This window comes from Mustela nivalis (genome assembly GCF_964662115.1).
Source record: "Mustela nivalis genome assembly, chromosome: 19".
NCBI classification, from domain to species: Eukaryota; Metazoa; Chordata; class Mammalia; order Carnivora; family Mustelidae; genus Mustela; species Mustela nivalis.
Genome location: NC_139038.1, coordinates 38644188 through 38664692, shown reverse-complemented (window position 1 = coordinate 38664692; position 20505 = coordinate 38644188). Strand labels below are relative to the sequence as shown.

Genomic DNA, 20505 nt, shown 5'->3' with positions numbered 1-20505 from the left:
TTCATCCCACAGTGCCAGTTCTGCTTACCAAAAGTGGCCCACTAGGCACTCATATTCCACGCCCGGTTCTAATGAGCATCAGCATTGGACACCTCAACCCGGCATTTGACTAACTCCAGGTGGCTCGTTATAACCCTTAACACACGAAATGAGTGAGGGAGAAGCCCCACATCTATTATGAGGAACAGAGAGATGAAAGCCAGCGTCCCCTTACTCTCTGCTTGCCACATTCCTTCAACCACTTGTTTCAGGTTCAGTTTGTTCTCTTCTCAATATTTTTAAGGTAGGGTTTGAGGGTTTTTTTGTTTGTTTATTTGTTTCCTTTAAAACAGGTGCTTACTGCTATAATTTCCCTTTAAGTACTGTTTTAGTGACATTCCATAAGCTTTGGTGTGTTGCATTTTTGTTCTTGTATAGCTCAATGAATTTCCTAATTTGATTTTTCTCTTTGACCTACTGACCAAATTTATGGAGTGCATTAATTTCTACACACTTTTTAATTTACCCAGAGCTAGCCACTGGTGGGAGCTATCTTTATCCCCCAACCGTCTAAGGGGACTTGAACCCCTCAACTGTCTAAAGGGAGGCAGGGGACTCGCACCCCCCGACCGTCTAGGGGGACTCGAACCCCCCGACCGCCCAGGGGGACTCGAACCCCCTGACCACGCAGGGGGACTCGAACCCCCACAACTGGCGGGGGACTCGAACCCCCTGACCATCCAGGGGGACTCGAACCCCCCGGGACCGCCCAGGGGGACTCGAACCCCCCGACCATACAGGGGGACTCTAACCCCCTTGACCGCACAGGGGGACTCGAACCCCCTGTCGATCTATCAGCAGAGGGATGGGGCGTCCCCGCATCCACTCCAGCCCTAGGGAGCATGGCTGCGTCCAGCTTTTCCCCGGTGGGCTATACCCTGGAGCTCCAACCAGACAGATAGGATCCCAATACCTCAGATCCCAATACCTCTGAACCCAATACCTCCGAACCCAATACCTCAAAACCCAATACCTCAAAACCCAATACCTCCGAACCCAATACCTCTGAAGGCTTTTCCTAAAAATTCTGATGCTGGCTCAGTTCTCTTCATTTGATCCCGGACGAGCCCCCAAATGTTAGGGTTCGTGATCAAAGGAACGAGACTGATACAAAGCGAAGGTCAAACAAAACTTTATTTCGCGCCAAGCATCAAGAATCAAACTGACCGGTCAGGGCTATCTCTTACGAAAAGACAAGGACGATGACCCCGACAAGGTCACTCCCAAGAAGGCCGCTCCAGACGAGGCTGCTCTAGATGAGGCTGCTCCGCAGATGAGGCCGCTCCATGATCGGAGCCGCTCCCAAGAAGAGGCCACTCCCAAGATGAGGCCGCTGCTCCATGAGGTTGCTCCCCAGACAAGGCCGCTCCCAAGAAGATGCCATTCTGGACAAGACCGCTTCCCGGATGAGGCCGCTCCTGACGACGAAGAGGCAACGATGACAGCGACGATGACAAGGAGGACAACCCGGATGACACAGACTCTGCTCCCCACGATGCCACTCTGACAAGGTTGCCACCCAGAGGAAGCCACCGCTGCGGACAAGGCCGCTCGTGGCTTGGGGTGGCAAGGCATTTTGCGGCAAGGCTGCTGGCGGCTAGGGGCTGTTGGCATCTCTGGGCCACTGGCGTCTCGGGACCGCTGGCATCCAGGGGCTGCAGGCATCAGGACCGCTGACCGCTGGGCTGCTGGACTGCTGGTGTCTCGGCACCATTGACGTCTAGGTGCTGCAGGCATGGGGACCGCTGAGCACAGGACTGCTGGACCACTGGTATCTCGGGACCGCTGACCGCTGGGCCGCTGGACCACTGGAGTCTCAGGGCCGCAGGCGTCGAGGGACCACTGACAGCTGGACCGCTGGTGTCTCAGGGCCACAGATGTCGAGGGACAGCTGACAGTTGGACCACTGGTGTCTGGGCAGCTTGGGGTTGCTGGAAGCTGCACGTGGCTGAAGGCTGCAGGTGGCTCAGGGCCACCAGAGGCGGGGCCTCAGGGGGCTTGAAGCTGCAGGCGGCTGGAGGCTGCAGGCGGCGGCTCGGGACCCCCGGTGGCTGGAGGCTGCAGGCGGCGGCTCTTGGGGCCGCCGGAGGCAGGACCGCCGGAGGCAGGACCGCAGGCGGTTGGAAGCTGCAGGCGGCTGGGTGCTGCAGGCAGCTGGAAGCTGCAGGCGGCGGCTCTCGGGGCCACCGGAGGCAGGACCGCTGGAGGTGGGACCGCTCGCGGTGGTTATAGCTCTTACAAGAGCTGTTATAGCTCCTCCACTCCGCCGACTCTTCGCTCCCGTGGACTCTTCTGCTCCCGTCGCAGCAACCTTTATGCAGTTGGTTGAGTCCCATCCCTATACAGGTGGCCAATCGGATCTCAATCCACCCTAGTGGATATACACATGCTGCACCGATTGGACATCTCCACCTGGCCTGCCCCACCCCTACATCGGGGTCCACAAGCAAGTTCCTCTGGGAGGGGCAGGCCCTTACAGGGACGGCTAGGGGGCGGCTGTGCGGATGGCTGGGGGGCTGGTGTGTCGGGCGTTTGGGTGGCGGGGCCACTGAGCCGCTGCGGACTCCAGGGTGGGCGGGGGGCTCTCTGGGGGCTCACGTGGTTCAGGGAGGCTGTGGCTGAGGGTGCCTGGAACCCGGCCCAGCACTGGGTCTCTGTGTTGTGGGGCAGACATAGTCCGCCTGGAGGGTAGCTGTGGGCTCTGAGAGTTGCGGTTGTCTGCAGGAGTGTGTGTGTGTGTGTGTGTGTGCGGGGTATGGGGGCTTGGCTCGGTCAGCTGGGGCGCCCCAGGTGGAGTGCGGGCGGGTCCCCCCAGGGAGGCCTGCAGAGTCCCACACACCCTTCCTGCATGCCCCAGGGGAGCCTGCGCCTGCCCATCCCGGTGGGGCCACACATCGGTTGTTGGGTTGGTGCTGGTCACCTTCCCATTTTGGAGTGGTCTGGTCGGGGCACAGACCCCGGGGTACGGGCTCCTGCTGGCCCGAGTGGCCCCCCGAGCCTGGGTGAGGGGAGGCTCCGCAGAGTCCTGCTGCCTACATGCCCCTCCCATGGCAAGGCGTGGGGTGGGTGGGGCAGCTTGGGGAGAGAAGATGTTTGGGACACCTTTGGAAAAGAGCGCCAAGAGCCCAGGCGGGTTCCTTTTCCCTTGTGAGCCGCACCAGGATGTGCCCTCGGATGTCTGACATCTGTGTGATTCTATTGTTTTTGCTTTTTGTCTTTTCTGTGTCAAAACTTAAGAGGAACTTTGAGAATGCACTTATAACAGGGACACAGGGCCAGGGCTGTCCCCACCCAGAGCCCTGTAGGTCCAGCCTGAGAACCAGGGCTGCTCTGGCCCAAGGATGATGCAGACTGGCCCCCAAAACTGGACATGAAATGTCCACGGGCTTTGGTTCAGAATCAGATGCGATTCCTCTGCCTTCTGTGGGCTTCTCAACATTGTCTCCCCAGCAGGACTGCCATGATAATTTAAATAAACAAACAAAAAAACCATAGCAAGGGGCGCATGGGTGGCTCAGTGGGTTGAGCTTCTGCCTTCAGCTCAGGTCGTGGTCTCAGGGTCCTGGGATCGAGCCCTGCATCCGGCTCTCTGCTCCGCGGGAAATCTTCTTGCCCCTCTCTCTCTGCCTGCCTGTGATCTCTGTCAAATAAATAAATAAAATCTTATTTAAAGCAGGTCGCTGGGTTTTTTGAAGCAGCAGCCCCAAGGGGCGAGGCTAGCCCTATGTTGTGCTCCCGGGTATTTAAAGTCAGTGTCTGATACATTGCTAACAGCTGCCACTGCTGGCTCTGGTGGCCGGGCCGGGCCCGGATGCCACAGGTCACTTTCAGGGCAAAGGTGGGGATGTCTGTGGGGACTTGAACGCGCTCCTCTTAAGACGCTGAATGGGTGGCGTGAAGGTAAGTAGTGGTGTGGGAGATGAGAACACTGTCGTCAGCAAGTTCGACTTGCGTTATAAATATTTAGGGTTTGGAAGTACGCGTTTACGAGCAAGCGTATCACTGTGTCATGTCGGGGATTCGATGATGTAATTTTGTATCTGAAAATGGATCATTTCAGTTTGTTTATGAGTTGATGCTGGAAACGTAATTAGCTTTCAGCACCGGTTCATGAAAAAATTGAGAAAATGAGGGATGGTACACGATTTCTTCAACTCGAAGAGGGTGCAGCAGAGACGCATGTCGGATGCGGGGAGCCTGACAGCCTGAGCTTTCTGCTGTAAGGTTAGGCGTGAGGCCGGCCGCAGGCTGTCGTGGTTCCTGTGTGTCCAGAGGGCCACTGGCCTTGTGTCACTGTTGACTTAAGGTCACGAGGGGCTGCAGTTGAGACCATATACTGACATGTTAATAGAGACAACGTGTAAATTCTTAGAAAGACGACTCCGGTGACTGCTTCAGAGGAAGTAGTCTGAGTAGATTTGTAATAAAGAGATTAAATTCATAATTTAAAACTTCCCGCAGAGGAACGCCCAGGCCCAGGTGGCTCCACCATGAGCCTACTAAGTGCTAACGACCCTCAGCCGTGAGCTGGGGCAGCCCGAGGACGTGGCACCGGGTCCAGTTCTGACCTCTGTGCTGCCTGCGGGCCTGGGTGCCTGTCCCTCAGGAGGCCTTGCCAGGAGCCTAGCAGTTCTGTGAGGGAGGGGCAAGGCCTGGAACATTCTCGCTTTTCTCAGAGACAGAATCACCCCAACGCGTCAGAGGGAATGGACTCGCGGGGAGGCAGCCTGGCCAGACCCTATGGCCATAAACCAGTGAGGCGGCGGGCTCCACCTCCGGCTGTCACTTGATGGCAGCGCTCCCACTCAGGCGGTGGTGGGGTCATCCCTGTTGGGCCCCTCAAGCTGAGAGCTGGCAGAGGACTGCGGATCAGGCACCCGTCACCCCCACACTTCCCTGCGGATCGGGCATCATCAAATCTGGGGCGGGAGGCCCACCGGGGGATCTGTGAGTGGAGAGACCGGTCAGAGATCAGAGGCCTTCCCCTCGGAGCGCACGTGAGCACCCCGCATGTGCTGGCATGGAGGCTCTGATGGGTGCAGGGTGGCCAGGGTCTGGCCTGGGGGTGCTTCCCAGGCTGTGGGAATGTGCTGAGGCTGGTAGTGTCTCCTCGTGCCAGGCTGGTTTGCGGATCCTGGTGGGCTGGGTGGTCCCCCCAAAGAGGGGTCCCTAGAGCCTCTGAACATGACCTTGTTTGGAAATTGGGTCTTTGTGGACGTAATTAAGTTCTGGGAGAGGGGCTGGGCTGTGGGGATCCTTGGGGGCTCTGCGGCACCTGGGCCATGACTCAGGTCCTGATGAGGGGACTGACGCCCACAGATACCCCGAGGTCCCCTTCTCTTCTGTTTGTGAAACGATCCCATTGTGATGGCTGGTCAAGAAGCGCACACTCCTGGGTCAGGCTGTGGGTTCTGAGGAAGGGCCGTCGGTAACCCGTGCCTGCCCTGTGGCCCTGCAGACTCCATGCACTCTTGCCCGTCCATCCGTCCCGAGGGCCCCGCCGGTCCTGAAGCTGCGCATATGGGGGATCCATTGGCTGCATTCGTCAGGTTTCTTGGACTCTCTGCGGCGCGTCCCGTATCCTTTCCGTCCGCGCGTGATGCTGAAGGGCTGCGGCTGACAGCCGTGCTTGTGCTGGGCCCGACCTGCGAGGAGGGGCCGTCTCCCTTGTGTGCGGGTCGGGTGGGGGGGAGGTTCCCTTCTCATTTGCTGACGGGTAAGAAAACTCCTTTAGTACAAGTAGATGCTGAATTCTGTCTAGGGTATGTTTTTTTTTTCTTTTTTTTTTGCATCTACGGATAAGGTCGTGTGTGTTTTCTTACTTAGTTGTTAACAGATCTTCCAGTTTCTGTGGTGAGCCCAGCTGGGTCAGTGTGAGTCTTTTCTTTTCTCCTCGTTTATTTAGTTAATTATTTTGAGAGGATGGGAGAACGATCGCGTGCACAGGGCAGGGGTGGGGGGGCAGGGGCGGAGGGAGGGAGGATTGCAAGCAGACTCCCTGCTGAGTGTGGAGCCCGCCTCAGGGCCAGTGGTGTGACCTGGAGACAGAGCTGAGCCGAGGCCAGAAGCCCTGCGCTCACCGGCTGCCGCCCAGGTGCCCGCAGCGTGTGGGCCCGTCCGCCCGGGCACTGGGCTGGCACGTTTCTAGCAGTTGTCAAGGACTTCTCTGGTTGTGAGGGACGTTGGTCTGTGGTTTTCGTGTGTCGTCTGTCCTGGTTCTGGTCTTGGAGTAATGCTGGCCTGATAAAATGAACCGGGAGGTGTCCCTGCGTTTGTCCTTTCTAGAGGGGATTGGGGATAATCGGTGTTACTGCTCCTGTAAGCGCTTGGCAGAATTCACAGCTGAACCGCTTGGGCCGACACTTCCCTTTATGTGTGACTGTGAGTCGAGCGTCTTTCGTAGCTACAAGACTGCTCAGTGTCTGTTAATACTTTAGGTGGCTTCGCTGTTCTGTGACTTGGAGGAATTGGTCCGTTTCATGTAAATTCTCTGAGGGGAGGTGTTTCTACTTCTTACTGGGGACATATCTGGGGTCGCCTGAGGTCAGGGGTGAGTCCTCATGAGGCTGAGGGGCAGCTGTACCCCCAGGGCTGACCAGAGAAGTCAGGGGAAGCGTGGGAGTGACGGGTGCCCCTGTTACACCCGCATCACCTCTGGGCTGGTGGCTCTGTTACTGTCCCATGGCTGCCGTAACAACTCACCACAAACTGGGCGGCTGAAAACGATGGAAACGGACTTTCTCACACTTCTGGAGGCTGAAAGTCCGAGAAGAAGGTGCTAGTGGGGTTATGCTCTCTCCAGAGGCTCTGGGGGAGACTCCTTCCTGCCTCTGGAGGCTCTGGGTGTCCCTTGCATTGTGGCCACATCCCTCCAATCTCTGCCTCCATCTTCGTGTGGCTTCTCAGAGTCTCTCTCTCTTTTTAAAAAATTTTATTTATTCGACAGAGATCACCAGTGGGCAGAGAGGTAGGCAGAGAGAGAGAGAAGCAGGCTCCCTGCTAAGCAGAGAGCCCAATGCGGGACACGATTCCAGGACCCTGAGATCATGACCCGAGCCGAAGGCAGCGGCTCAACCCACTGAGCCACCCAGGCGCCTTATCCGTGTCTCTTTAAGGACACTTGTCACTGGATTCAGGACCTCTCCTCATGAGCCAGGATGGTCTCATCTTGAGATCTTTAATTTCATGACAACAGTAAAGATCTGTTTTTCCAAGTGAGGTCACATCTGTAGGTTCTGGGGCTTAGGACGTGGGTCATTTTGGAGTCCCCTACTTAGCCTGAGTCCCTGGACATGTGGGCTGCACTTGGTATAGCCCCAGGAGTGGGGGCAGGCATCAAGGACATCGGGGCAGGGGTGCATCCCCTCCCTGGCCCTGATATGGACCCATGGACCACCCACCCGTGGGGTGGGCAGCTTCCAAGCCTACACAGTGACCCACGGATTCTTGGTTCAGAATCCAGGGCCTTGGGATCATCAAGGCAGGAGAATCATTCTAGTCTTCTCAGCTTCTGCCCCGACCTGTGTGTGTGTGAGTGTGTCCCTGCCCCGCAGGCAGGTGAGGACCGTGGTGGGTGCCCTCATGTCAGCCCGTCTCACGTGTTCAGGGTTCTTTCCTTAGCTTTGCGGGAGTGACAGGGCTGTGCGTGGCTCCCAGTGGGGCGTTCCTCTCAGGAACAGAGCCATGCTCAGTGCTCCCATTCTGTGTGGGGACCCATGGGCATCCTGGGTCTGGCATTGTCCCATGCCATCAGCCACAGAGCAGGAGGACACTTTGTTCTCTGGGATCAGAGTCCAGCCTTGTGCGGTCAGCCCGGCTGGGGTCCCTGTGCTCCGACAGGCTGCGGGCTGGCTGCCCTCAGCCCTGGGATGGGCACCGCTCCTCTGTGTGGGGTTTGCCCCTTGCCCCCTGGGGCTGCTCTTCTCTGCACCCAGCTGGAGTGGCAGCTGCATGCTGGGTGTCTTCATTTCCTCCCTCCCTGGCAGCCTGTTCCTGGGAGATGATTTGCATTTAAATCTCGTTCCCAAGAAGAGCTGCACCTGGACCCTGAGCCATAGACCCTAGCCCCAGAAAGGTGGGTCCTACTGAGTCCGGGATCCCGGCAGCTTCCTGGGTTCCACACGGCTTCCTTCCAGCACTGGCAGCCCTTGTCCTGGGCCTTAGGGCATGGCTGGGTTGAGGGAAAGCCAATGCCAGGAATGCATGGAGCCCCCTCAGGTGGCCTCCACTGGTCCTAGGGACAAGGGAAGGAAGCCTAGTGGTGACAGAGGTGTCGTCACCTAGAGGTGACAGAGACCGTGGTGTGTCTGTGCAGTTGGCAGGCAGGGCCTCCTGAGGCTTCCAGGGCTGCTGCCTCCACCTGGAGGCCCTCTGTGCTTTGCTGCTCTTCCCCCACCCCAGCACTCATGGATGATAGGGGGTGTCCCCCTTGGTGACTGTCTCCTGCCGCTAAGATCCTGTGACACCAGTGAATGTGGAATGAGCCAGTGGGCTGTGTGCAGTGGTGGCGATGGGCTCCTGCCTGGGCTCATGGCTCATGGCCGCCCTGGGTGGGTCTGGCCAGTGCAGCTGCCGATGGGGCAGGGGGCTGGCGGCCCTGCAGATAGTTACTGTCCTCCTGGCACTTTCCGGGGCTCTCGGAAAGCTGTGGCCAGCACACTGGTGGGCATCCTGAGGGGGCACAGGGGTGGGTCAGCGAGACTGAGGGTGTGGGCGCCAGCGGGCCGTGGATGCCCCCACTCCACCCCCGGGCTGGTGGACCTCCCTTTGGAAGGGGCGTCTGAACCCAGAGGGGTTCTTCCTCTGGCATCCCGAAGCTCGTGGGGAGCTCCCTGTAGGGGGAAAGGGCGGCCGATGCCTTGGGCACATGGCTGCCCCTTGGGGCAGATGCCCTCGGCGTGGGCGCCCCCGCCGCAGGCCCCCGGGGCGGACGGTTGGCCTGTGCGGTCACTCCCGGCTGCGGGCGCTCCAGCTGCTCGTGCCGTCTGGGACAGTGTGACACTGGCACACGCGGCCGTCGGTGCTGCCGCACATTTGTGCGCACATGTCTGGACGCGGGGGCGTCCCCGCCGCGGCTGCGCTCACAGGCCCTCACCAGTGCCCTCGCTGTCTCTGGGCATCCTTCGATTTCTCTCCCCAGGGCATGGGCATCCCTCCTCCTCGGGAAACTCCAGGACACAGGTCAGCCCGCCGCCCCGGTCTGCAGTTCCCAGCCCCACGCTCGGAAACCAGAGGCTTTCTCAGAGGTTTGGCAAGAATCTGCCGCCGGTCTGCCCGGCCTGCATGTGTTCCTCGTGGAAACCTTGAGTGCTGGCGACAGTGCAGCTGCCCAGGCCTCGCCTCTGAGTCCCCAGACTCCCCCAGTCCCCAGTGGCAGGGACGGGAGTGGCTGGGCGAACTCTCCTGACTCTTCGTGGGTTGGCTTCGCCCGACACCCTGGGCTGGGAAAAGCGGAGGCGGCAGAGTTTCTGGGTCAGGGACCCCGTAGGTGTCCAGCGGCGGGAGCAGTGCTGGGATGGGGACGGGCAGGTCCCCTCCCAGCAGGTAGGTGCGCAGAGCCTGACCTGGGCCCTGTTTCCCCTTGGCCAGGGCAGAGCCGGTCCTTGGGGTCTTCGTCGGGGGAAATGGCGTGTTAAGTCCGTCAGGCCGTACCCCTGAGCCCGCACGGCCGTGGGAGAGCGTGGGTGCTGCCCGTGACTCTGCCTCTTCTGCCTGGTGGGCAGGACTGCGGCGGTGTGCGGGTCTGGGGGCCTCGCCATGCCGTCTGGGGAGGAATTTGCAGAAGAGCTCTGAGGAGTGACTTTCTCTAGACCTGCCCTTGGGTGGGGGCTGGGGGAAGCCAAATCCCACCAGTGCGAGGGCCTGTGACCCTTGCCCTCTGTAGGTGGAGGCCCCGCCTCCCGTGAGTGCCCAGCTGAGGCCGCCAGGAATGCGGTGACCCAGGCATTCCTATGTGTTGACAGTGAGATGCCCGCCCCCGGGTGTGGGTGAAGGGTCTCAGGTGGTTCCTGGCTGGGTGCTTGGGCTTGAAGGGGGCCCAGGACTCACGAGGGCAGGTGTGGTCAGGAGGCCAGACGGCGCTTGGGAGGGCTGTTGCCCCTGCTTCCCTGCTCCCCGACCTTGGTGGGGCTGCTGTCCCAGGAGGCACCTGGCCCCTGCCCCCCAGGTTGGAAAGGAGGGGAGCTCTGAGTGGCCGTCCTGGGTATGCGGGCTCTCTTGGGCCCAGATCTCTGCCTCCACTGTTGCTGGGTGTGTCGCTTTTTGGGGACAGGGGATCTGGGGTCGCATGGTCTTTTCCCTGTGCCTGTTTCCTCTTACTACAAGGACCAGACACTGGATTCGGGGCCCGCCCTCCCCCAGCATGACCTCTTCTTAGTTAATTACACCTGCAAAGACTCTTTCCGGAGAGTCATGTTCTGAGGTTCTGAGTTCTGGGGGACATCACTGAACTCCCTACAACTGATGCCTGCCCAGAGATCCCCAGAGGAGGCCAGAGGAGGCCTCCGGGCAGACTTGTGAGCCAAGACCCTGCTCGGGGCGGTGGCCAGCAAGGGAGGCCTCAGCGCTGGTGGCCGTGTGGGGATTGGGGGAGAGCAGCGGGGCCGGTGGCCCCCTGGGCTGGTTGGGGGTGCTGGCTGGCTTGACCCCCAGGGCAGTGCGGGAGCTCTGAACATGCTGTCCACTTCCGTTTGACGGGGCAGTGACAGGCCACGCTGGACGCGGTGCCCGGTGACAACGGACAGACAGAGGGACCGAGCCCAGCCCGGCAGCTTGCTCTGCGCCAGCCCTGCAGCTGCATGATGGCCACAATGGACTGAGGGCCATTGATGGAGACACAGTCGGGCCCTGATAACTCGCTAATGGCGCTCGGTATTTTTTCACGGAGAAGAATTGCGTGAGTGTGAAGACCCGGAGGGGAGATGACGGAGAGCCTTGAGCCCACCCCTTAAAGGAACAAGGCGGTTCCCCCCCTTCCCATGTGGCGCAGACAGCTGGCTCCTTAAATATTAATCGGGGTATTGAGATGCAAATGTGCGCCCAGCACAGAGAGGCCTGCAGCTGCAGGGCTGGCGCAGTGGCCTCCGAGGCCCAGGTGCAGCAACGGCCAGCGCCAGGAGGAGGTGCCTTGCCGGCGACCCTCCCTGAGGACAAAGGCATCAGTTGCCCCTCAACAGGAGGCATCATCTGGTCTCATTGGCTTTGCCTGTCACTGCTTTCCTGGCTCTCGGTCTTAAACCGAGGTGTCCTTGCAGGTAGACGTGGGTGGGAGCAGGGCGGCTGGCCGGTCCTCGGTGCTGTGTGACGCTTTGTCGGGTTCGCGCGTGTCCCTCTGGTTTTACGCTGCCTCTGGGTAGCTACGTGCACGCTCACGGGGGGACCGAGCCACCGGCCTGGAGCCCTTTCTGGAGAGAGGGGGCACGCGAGGCTTTCCCAGTCCCTGCCGGGGCTGGAGCAGGTCCTGAGGCTGCTTAGAAAGAAGACAGAAGACGCTTTGAAAGAGTGGGAATGGAGGGTGGGGAGGGACGGCAACAAGCCGTGGTGCCGTCAAGACACACAGGAAGACGGGGACTTAAGGACACCGGGACTCAAGGGGACGCACGCATGCATTCTGCTTACACTTTCTTGCGTGTCTGTGAAAAGACTCGCCATGTGGCGCCTGTTGTGGCAAACGTACTGGAAACAAAGCAGGCTCTCATGCTTGACCACGGAAACATGGGTTTTCTTTTTTTAAATATTTTCGTAATTGGAACTCACGCAAGAGTCCACAGACCATGTGCTCGCGAGAACTTGACCGAGTGTCCGTTGAACAACCAAGAGCCAAGAACCAGACCCCTGGTGGCCCCAGCGTCCGTTCGTGTCATCAGCCTGGCTGGGTGGGGCCCCCAGTGCTCCCGCGCGTCTGCGCACGTCAGGACGCCGCCTGCGGCCCGGCACACCTGCGCCACTCACCCCGTCTGCCCGACCTTGCAGACTGTCCTCCTCTCTGCTGGAAGCGATTCCACGAGCGCCAGTCATCCGTCCTGCTCTTGGCGATGAGTTGCTGGCCGTTTTTGTCTTTAGGAGCAGGGCTGCTGTGACCCTCGGTGGCGCCTCCTTGGGGCACCTATCCACGCGTCCACTGTGTACACACGGAGGGTGGGGAGCTGCTGGGCCCCACAGGCATTTCAATTGCTCTGTGTCTCCATCAGCACATGGCATCGCCACTGCGTGTTGGGGATGTTTCAGGGTCTCTTTGTCATCTTTTGTTTTCAGAAACAACTTTTTTGAGGCGCAGGTGGTAGCGTACAGGAGCCAGTGCTGGCCCACACGGCTCAAGAGCTGGCCCCTTAGCCTTCTCTGCTCTGCACTGAGTGATGACATGTTGCTTGCTTGAAACCAGGTGCAGTGGGTGTACTTAAGTTGTGGAAATTAAAACACTACAAATCAGAGCTTTGTTTGGAGGGTCCGTTGCAATTTACACAAAATGCACCTACTTTGGGAACCTGAGTGGCTCAGTTGGTTAAGCAACTGCCTTTGGCTCAGGTCATGATCCTGGAGTCCTGAGATCGAGTCCCACATTGGGATCCCTGCTTGGTGGAGAGTCTGCTTCTCCCTCTGACCCTCTCCCCCATGCTCCTTCTCTCTCATTTTCTCTCTCTCAAAAAATTAAATGTAAAAAATGTACCCACTTTAAGTGTACAGCTTCATGGATTTGGCAAGTGTGCACACCATGTTACCCACCATGTGGCTGAGATGTTTCCAGCCCCCACATCCTCCCTTGTTCCTGCTTCCCAGTCAGCCCCTCCCCAGCATGGCCCTAGGTGATCACTGACCTGTTTTCTGTCACTGCAGCTGAGGCTTTTTTTCTTCTTAGAGTTCCACATAAATGGAATCCTTTGGTGCATATTCTTCTGTCTCTGGATTCATTATTAGTTCAGCATGGTTCTGAGATTCAAATGTGTTAACGCATGTCAATAAAATCTGTCGCCGGTGGATACAACGCAGTGGACTTGTCCCCTCTTCTGCTCATGGACCCTTGGGCTGTTTCTTAGTTCTTGGCTACTCTGAATAAATCTGCTAAAGGCATTGCTCACAGGTCTGTTTCATCATGTCTCTTGGTAGATATGTAAAATGGCTGGGTCGTATGGTGGAATATGTTTAGTGTTTTCGCTAAACATTTGCACCTTTTCCTGTTCTGACCAGCAGTGCGGGAGTGTTTGGGCTACTTCTCTCCATTAAATGTTGGGTGGAACAGACCGAGTGTGTTTTCTCATCTAAGTCACCCCAGCCTGAAATTTTCTTTGTGAGGTTTTTATTCACAAATTCAATTCATTTCATTGTTATGGGGCTCCTTGGGTTTTGTTTCTTTTGTTGTTGTTGTTGTTTTAAGATTTTATTTATTTGACAGACAGAGATCACAAGCATGCAGAGAGGCAGGCAGAGAGAGGGAAGCAGGCTCCCTGCTGAGCAGAGAGCCCAATGCAGGGCTCGATCCTAGGACCCTGGGATCATGACCTGAGCCGAAGGCAGAGACTTTAACCCACTGAGCCACCCAGGTGCCTCGGTTTTGTTTCTTTGTAACTCAGTTTTAGTAACTTACATCTTTCGTGGAATTGTTTTCATTTCATCTAGTAAGTGAAATCCATGAGAATGAAGTCGATAATATTCTCATTTCCCTTTCAGTGTCGTAGGACCTGTAGTGATGACTCTGCTTTCCTTCTTGGTATTGATGACCTGTATTTTCACTCCTTTCCCCTTGATTTTGTAGCTAGACGTTTATCTATTTCTCTAGTATTTTCAAAGGACCAGACTGGGTTTCATTGGTTTTGTTCTCAAATGTTTTGGCCCTGAAAGGCTTCTGGTTTTATTCAAAGGCCATTTAAGGAGTCCTACATGTCTTCAGGACAAGGTGGTTCTTTCCCACAGTCTGCTGTCCACCCAGCCAGCTCAGTCCCAGTGGAGCAAGGTGGCCACTCACCTTGAAGAGGTGAGGCAGAACCCCATCTGTGCTAGTGTCGAGCTGATTCCAGGTGAGGGCAGGGCAGGCAGCCTTGGCAGAAAGCCATCTAGACGGCAAAAGGTTTATGTGTCGTGTAAGCATGGCTGCTCTTTACTCAAAATTTCCATGACCAGTCGGTAGCTGCACATCTGTAAGAGAGTTCATGTGTGGTCGTATGTTGGCCCTGAACACCCACTTTCTGTCTCACTGGCTGAGCACCCCCTTATGTTTTGGCCTTAAGAGAATCTAGCCCCGCACACTTAACACAAGAGAGACAAGTGTTTTATCTGCTTAGCTGCCCTGTACGCCTACTAGATCTTGGCAATGTGAGGTCTCCTGGCCTCTGAGAGAGGGAGACCTAGGGCCTTGGGACACTTAGAAATTTTTTTTGGCTTCTGTTTTATTTTTAAAAATTGAGGTCAAACTGACATTAGCACAGAGTTACTCGTTTTTTTTTTTTTTTTAAGATTTTATTTATTTATTAGACACACAGAGAGAGATCACAAGCAGGCAGAGAGGCAGGCAGAGAGAGAGGGGGAAGCAGGCCCTCCACTGAGCAGAGAGCCTGATACGGGGCTCAATCCCAGGACCTGAGATCATGACCCGAGCTGAAGGCAGAGGCTTAACCCACTGAGCCACCCAGGTGCCCCCAGAGTTACTCGTTTTAACGACCAGTTGGTGGTATTTAGTGTATCAGTGTTTGGTCATCACCGCCCCTGTCGAGTTCTAAACTGTTTGATGCCCTCAGAACGAATCCCTCTCCCCATGATTTGGTCACTCTTCCTTCTCCCCTCACCCCAGCCTTCGCAATCATTAATTTTTCCGTCTCTACACACTAACCTGTTCTAGATATTTCACATAAATAGAACTGTATGGTAGGTGAGCTTTTGTGTCTGGCTTTTCACTGAGCATAATACTTTCAAGGTTTATCCACATTTTGGGCACCTGGGTGGCTCAGTGGGTCGAGCGTCTGCCTTCGGCTCAGGTCATGATCTCGGGGTCCTGGGGTCGAGCCCCATATTGGGCTCCCTGCTCAGCGGGGAGCCTGCTCCCCCCACCCCCGCCTCTATGCCTACTTGTGATCTCTTTCAGATAATTAAAATCCTAAAATAAAAACAAACCTCAGCCATGCAAGTGGGTGTGGAGTAGTACCTCACTGTGCTTTTCACATGTGTTATACTGACTAAAGATGCTGAGTATCCTTTTGTGTGCTTTATGGCCACTTGTGTCTCTTCGTTGGAAAAAAGGGCTGATCAAGTCCTTTTTTTTAATTAAAGATTTTATGTATTTGTCAGAGAGAGCAAGCGTGCGTGCGGGCGAGCTCAAGCAGGTAGAGCAGCCGGCAGAGGGAGAGATAGAAGCAGGCTCGATGCTGAGCGGGGAGCCCGATGTGGGGCTCGATCCCGGGAGCCTGAACTGAAGACATAGGCCTAACACACTAAGCCCCCCCAGGCGCCCCGATCAAGTCCTTTTGAACTAGGGTTTGTCGTCTTTGATGCTCAGCTGCACAAGTTCCACGTATGTCCTGGATACAAGACTCTTACCAGGTAGATGATGTGCAAATATTTTCTCCCACTCTGTGGCTTGTCTTTTCACTTTCCTGATAACGTCCTCAGGTGCACAAAAGTTTTAAATTCCTTGTTGTCCAGTCTATCTGGTTCTCCTTTTGCTGCTCCTGCCGTTGGTGTCCTCAGAATCCATTGTTAAATTCATGTTTTCTTCTGGGAATTTTATTGTTTAATTATTTTTTAAAAAGATTTTATTTATTTATTTGACAGATCACAAGTAGGCAGAGAGGCAGGCAGAGAGAGAGGAGGAAGCAGGCTCCCTGCTGAACCAGAATCACCCCATGTGGGGCTTGATCCCAGGACCCTGGGGTCACAACCCAAGCTGCAGGCAGAGGCTTTAACCCAGTGAGCCACCCAGGCGCCCCTTTTCTGGGTTGATTTCCGAGCGCCCAGCTCCGTTCTTCAGTGCTCTAGCTCTTGCTCTCCCGCCCAACTGCCCTTTTCCCACGAAGCGGTCATGGCATCCTTGTCAAGAATCATTGACCACTTGAGTGAGGGTTCACGAGGCTTCCGTTCTGTTCCTCTTGTCCACAGGTCGGTGGCCACGGCAGGACCACACCGTTTCGATGGCTGTAGCTTTGTATTAAGTTTTCAGGTCAGGAAACATGAAGCTTCCACTGTCTTTCTAACGGTTGTTTCTATTATTTGCGGCCCTTTGCGGTTCCCTGTGAACTTGAGCGTTGGCTCCGTTTCTACACAGCAAGGCCGTTGGAGTGTCCGGAGAGGGTTCGCTGGGCCCGCAGACGGCCTTGGCTGGTTCCACGTCTTGTCACTGTTGTCCCCAGCTTGCAGGCATGCGTCTCTCCCCTGCCCTCCGCCTTGTTCACGGCAGGTTTCAGCTGCATCACGTGGCTCTCAGCGTGTAGGGGTTTTGCCTCCTTGGTTCAGTCTTTTTTATTTTTTTTATTTTTATTTTTTTTAAAGATTTTATTTATTTGACAGAGATCACAAGTAGGCAGAGAGGCAGGCAGCGAGAGAGAGAGAGTGGAGGAAGCAGGCTCCCTGCTGAGCAGAGAGCCCGATGCGGGGCTCGATCCTAGGACCCTGGGACCATGACCTGAGCCGAAGGCAGAGGCTTTAACCCACTGAGCCACCCAGGTGCCCCTGGTTCAGTCTTTTGGAAGGTGTTTTTTATTATTGTTGGGTGCAGTGGTGAGTGAGCCTGTTGTCATGGTTTCGGTTTCCGACTCCTCGTCGCTGGTCTTCGGTGCTGGTTCTGTACCTGCCGCTCTGCTCAGCTGGTTCGTTAGCTCTAGCGCATTTCTTTGGTGGATCATTTGGGATTTTTTTCTAGAGGATCATGTCATCTGTGAATTAGAGGTAATTTTACTTTCTTTTTACTTTATTAAAACTTTATTTTTAAAAATTTTTTATTTTTAAAGATTTTATTATTTATTTGGCAGAGATCACAAGTACGCGGGGAGGGGGGAGCAGGCTCCTGCTGAGCAGAGAGCCCGACGCAGGGCTCGATCCCAGGACCCTGGGATCATGACCTAAGCTGAAGGCAGAGGCTTTAACCCCCCAGGTGCCCCTGAAGCGTTTTAGTGTTTTGACCAGCGGTGCTGGCTGGAACTTTAGTCGCCGTTATGAGCATGGATGGCAGCGGCCTCTCTCGTCTGTCTGGCTCTGCAGGAAGGTCTTCACGTTCGCTGTTGGCTGTGGGTTCACTGACGACATTTTATCATCACTATTATTCCAGAGTGGCTTTGCTCATGAACGGGCTTTGGATTGTGTCAAATGCTTTTCCTGCGTCTGTCGAGAGGACCGTGCCCCCCCACTCCCCCACGTTCTGTGGGCGCGAGGGACCCACCGATCCCACCTGGGCACGGCGCGGCGTCCATCTGTCATGCTGCTGTTTCGTTGAGGGCGTTTGCTTCCGGCAAAAATCCTGAGAGATGCTGGCATCTTGGGGTTAATCAGGGTAAACCAGGCCTGTGAGAGGAGTCGGGAAGCGCTCCCTTCTCTGATTTTGGGGAGCGTTTGGGAAGGGCCAGCGCCCGTTCTTGCCCGTCCTGGGGAGCACACAGTGAGGCTGCCTGGGCTAGCGCTGTCTCTGGTGGGAGGTGTCTACACGGATGCCTCTTCACACTGTGAAAGTTGGCGACTTCATCTCTTCCTGAGTCATTTGCGGTGGCTGCGGGCTTCCGGGATTTCGTCCACTTCGCTGTGGGGATCTGGTTCTGCTGCCGCCACTTCATGGTGTTGTCGCGGCTCCTGGGACCTGCGGAAGGTCCACCGCAGTGGCCCTGATTTCCGCTCGCTTTCCCGTGGGTGTTTGTTTCCACTTCCTGTCAGGGAAGCTAAAGGCGCAACTGTTTCATCTTAAAGGTCTGTTCGTGGCCGTGAGCCCCATTTCGCAGCGGGGTTTGGAAGCTGCATCCCCCGGGGCGGAGGCGTCTTCATGCTGCACGCAGGGCAGGGGTCGACATGGGGAGCGGACCCAGGGAGCAGGGGGCTTCTGGGCAGAGGGAGGCAAGCAGCCACCGGGGGACCGCGGAGGCCGTCCTTCCCCGAGCCGGTTCGTGTCTGAGAGGGACGTCAGTCTGAAGGGTGCTGTGGGGCATTGGGGCCGAGGTGTGGGTCGGCGGCAAATGCTGGGGGGACAGCGGAGGGGACAGCCCCACATGCACTCCTCTGGCAACCAAAACCCCCACCTCTGTTGGTCTGACACGTTAACGGGGAGATCAGCATTTCTAGAATTCCAGGAAGGCTCGCTGTGTCTGGCAGAGCCTGCGGCTGGAGCCTCCAGCTGCGTCTCCCCGAGAGCAGGAGGAGGAATAGAAAGAAACGGGAGTTTTCAGCCCAAGATGGCAGCGAGCGAGCACTGGGACCTGTTGGACGGACCAGCGACAGCAGAGCTGACAGGAAAACCTTGTGTCGGGGCTTCGAGACTGATGAGGAGGTAAGAGGGGAAAGGCCAAAATCAGCATCGGGAATGGAGAAGGGCCATCTCGCCCAAGTCAGGGACCGCTCCCAAGGTCACAGGGACACGAGGCGAACAGCGGGAGTAGTTGCACCAGAAACCGAGTGGAACCGTCGGGGGCAGGAACCGCTCGGTCTTCGGGCCCCATCTGGGCCAGTGGCGGTGACCCATCACATTCTTGGGTTCACCGTGGTGTCTGTCCTCCCGCAGCAGGGGCCCGCAGAGCACAGGGCCGTCCCAGGTCAGGTGCCGAGCACTGCGAGAGACCCGACGCCCCCGCAGCTCTCAGATCTGAGTGAGGTGCGAACCCTCCTGGTGGCCCAGCAGATGCCCCCGCCCGATGGCTGGGCGGAGGCTGGCGCACATCCTGCCTCCCACACGGCCCCTTGTGTAGTAGTGGGATCAAGAGGGCTCGGCCCCCTGGGTCAAGCCCCTCCCTTAACCTTGGTGGCCCCCCCGCCCGCCCGACCCCTGGGAAGGTGAGGGCAGCGTTTCTGGCGTGTTGACGAAGCCTGAGCCACTGCTTCTGCCACATCTGGTCCTCGCCAGCGGGGAGGAAAGGATGTTCTCGGTCCGCCTGGACACAGCAGTCCAGCGGCCCCTCAGCCCTGGTGGGGAATGGTGGGCTCACATCTCGTGTCCCCGAGCCACCCTTCTTGTGTGGAAACTGCGGATTCCAAGAGAGGGCAGGGTCGGGCAGAGCGGAGGCAAATGGAGTTTGGGCCTTTCCCCTTCCTGAAGTGGCGCTTGTCCCGGCCCGGATTGGTGCTGCCCGTCACTGGGGGCCGGGCTGAGCCCCCACCTGCCTTGTGTGTGACCAGGAGCAGTGTGGCCCTGAGGACTGTGTAGGTGTGTGGCTGCCGAGCTTGTGCTAGCGAGCTGGGGGGGACCTCCGGAGGAGCTGTGCTGATATGTGGGTGGAGGCTGGGGGAGATCTGAGGGGGCTCCTCTGTCAGAGGCCCCATGGCCGGGACCCAGAGTCCCCTGCCATGGCCTCCACGGTGAGCATGTTTGTCTTGTCCCAGGACAGGGGCGCCTCTGGGACACGAGGCCTTCCGAAGGGTACGGGGAGGCCGGGGGTGGTGCCGAGCCTGACGGAGGCCTGGAGGGGAGCCCCCAGACAGGGGTTCTGAGGCCCCGGGGGACAGGGAGTCCGGCGTGCAGCAAGGGCAGGCAGCGGCCGCCTGGGCCAAGGCGTAAGCTCCTTGGGTCCCTGCCCACTGTGGTGCCCCTGGCCAGCGGCGGAGTCCCCGGGACGGCCCCCCAGGAAGGGCCGCCCAGGCCGTGGCGGGCCGGTGCTCCGCTCTGTACAGCGGCCACGGGCAGACTTGCTGGCTCCGGGCTCCCCGTCTGAGGCTGCGTCTGTTCTGAGATAGACACTGGGAGCCTGTTTCCCTGCGAGTAGGAACACGGCCTCTCTGTTGGCACCTGGACTGGCCAGCCCCCCGGGCAGGCTCTCAGGGGCGGGCGCCGCACACAGACCCGTACTTGTGCCTGCCCCAGCCAGGCCTCCTGCCTGAACCACCGTGTTCCCGCTGGGACCCTCCCTGGAGCAGTGTGGCCCTCCAGGCGGTTTTGGGTCGGGGAAGGGAGGGAGGGGAGCTGTTGGAAAAGGGAGGGGTGACCGGGGCAGGGGCTGGGCCGCTGGTGCAGCAGGGGTGCAGCCCTTGGTGGGAGCAGTTTGCTTGCAGCTCACGTCAGGCCTTAGGACTGGGGCCGCACACACGTCTGGAGGCAGAGGGCCCGGAAGCCCCACCACACCGGGAATACCCCGTCCCGCCCAAGCCGCAGCGGGCATGCCCAGGGCCCAGGCCTGATGTCCCCAGCTGAGCCCCCTCTGCAGGTCAGGGAGTTGGGGCGGGGGGCGGGGGGACGTGGTCAAAAGGAGGGGGGAGGAGGTGGCCCACCGGAGGAGGAACAAGGGGCTTCTGTCCATGCCTCTGGATGCTGGACACGTCCCCCCTAGGGAGGCACGAAGGTTCTGAGAAGGGGGTGGG

General features: G+C 57.7%; 1 protein-coding gene and 2 long non-coding RNA genes across 4 annotated transcripts in view; 1 reads left to right on the top strand and 2 right to left on the bottom strand.

Moving 5' to 3' along the window:
* LOC309854513 overlaps positions 1-20505 on the top strand; it is a 52997-nt gene that overhangs the window by 22325 nt on the left and 10167 nt on the right. The window lies entirely within an intron of this gene.
* On the bottom strand, positions 1156-2315 carry LOC309854580. The gene is made up of 2 exons (XR_014306303.1): positions 2239-2315; positions 1156-2110 (listed from the first exon to the last, which is right to left on the bottom strand). It is a non-coding gene; the product is annotated as an uncharacterized lncRNA (long non-coding RNA).
* The window catches only part of LMF1 (lipase maturation factor 1), an 85705-nt gene continuing 82151 nt past the window's right edge, over positions 16952-20505 (bottom strand). For both annotated transcript variants that reach the window (XM_082713682.1, XM_082713684.1), the window contains one exon: positions 16952-18764. In XM_082713682.1, the coding sequence (XP_082569808.1) occupies positions 18509-18764 (256 nt within the window). In that variant the 3' untranslated portion in view covers positions 16952-18508. The remainder of the gene's footprint in view (positions 18765-20505) is intronic.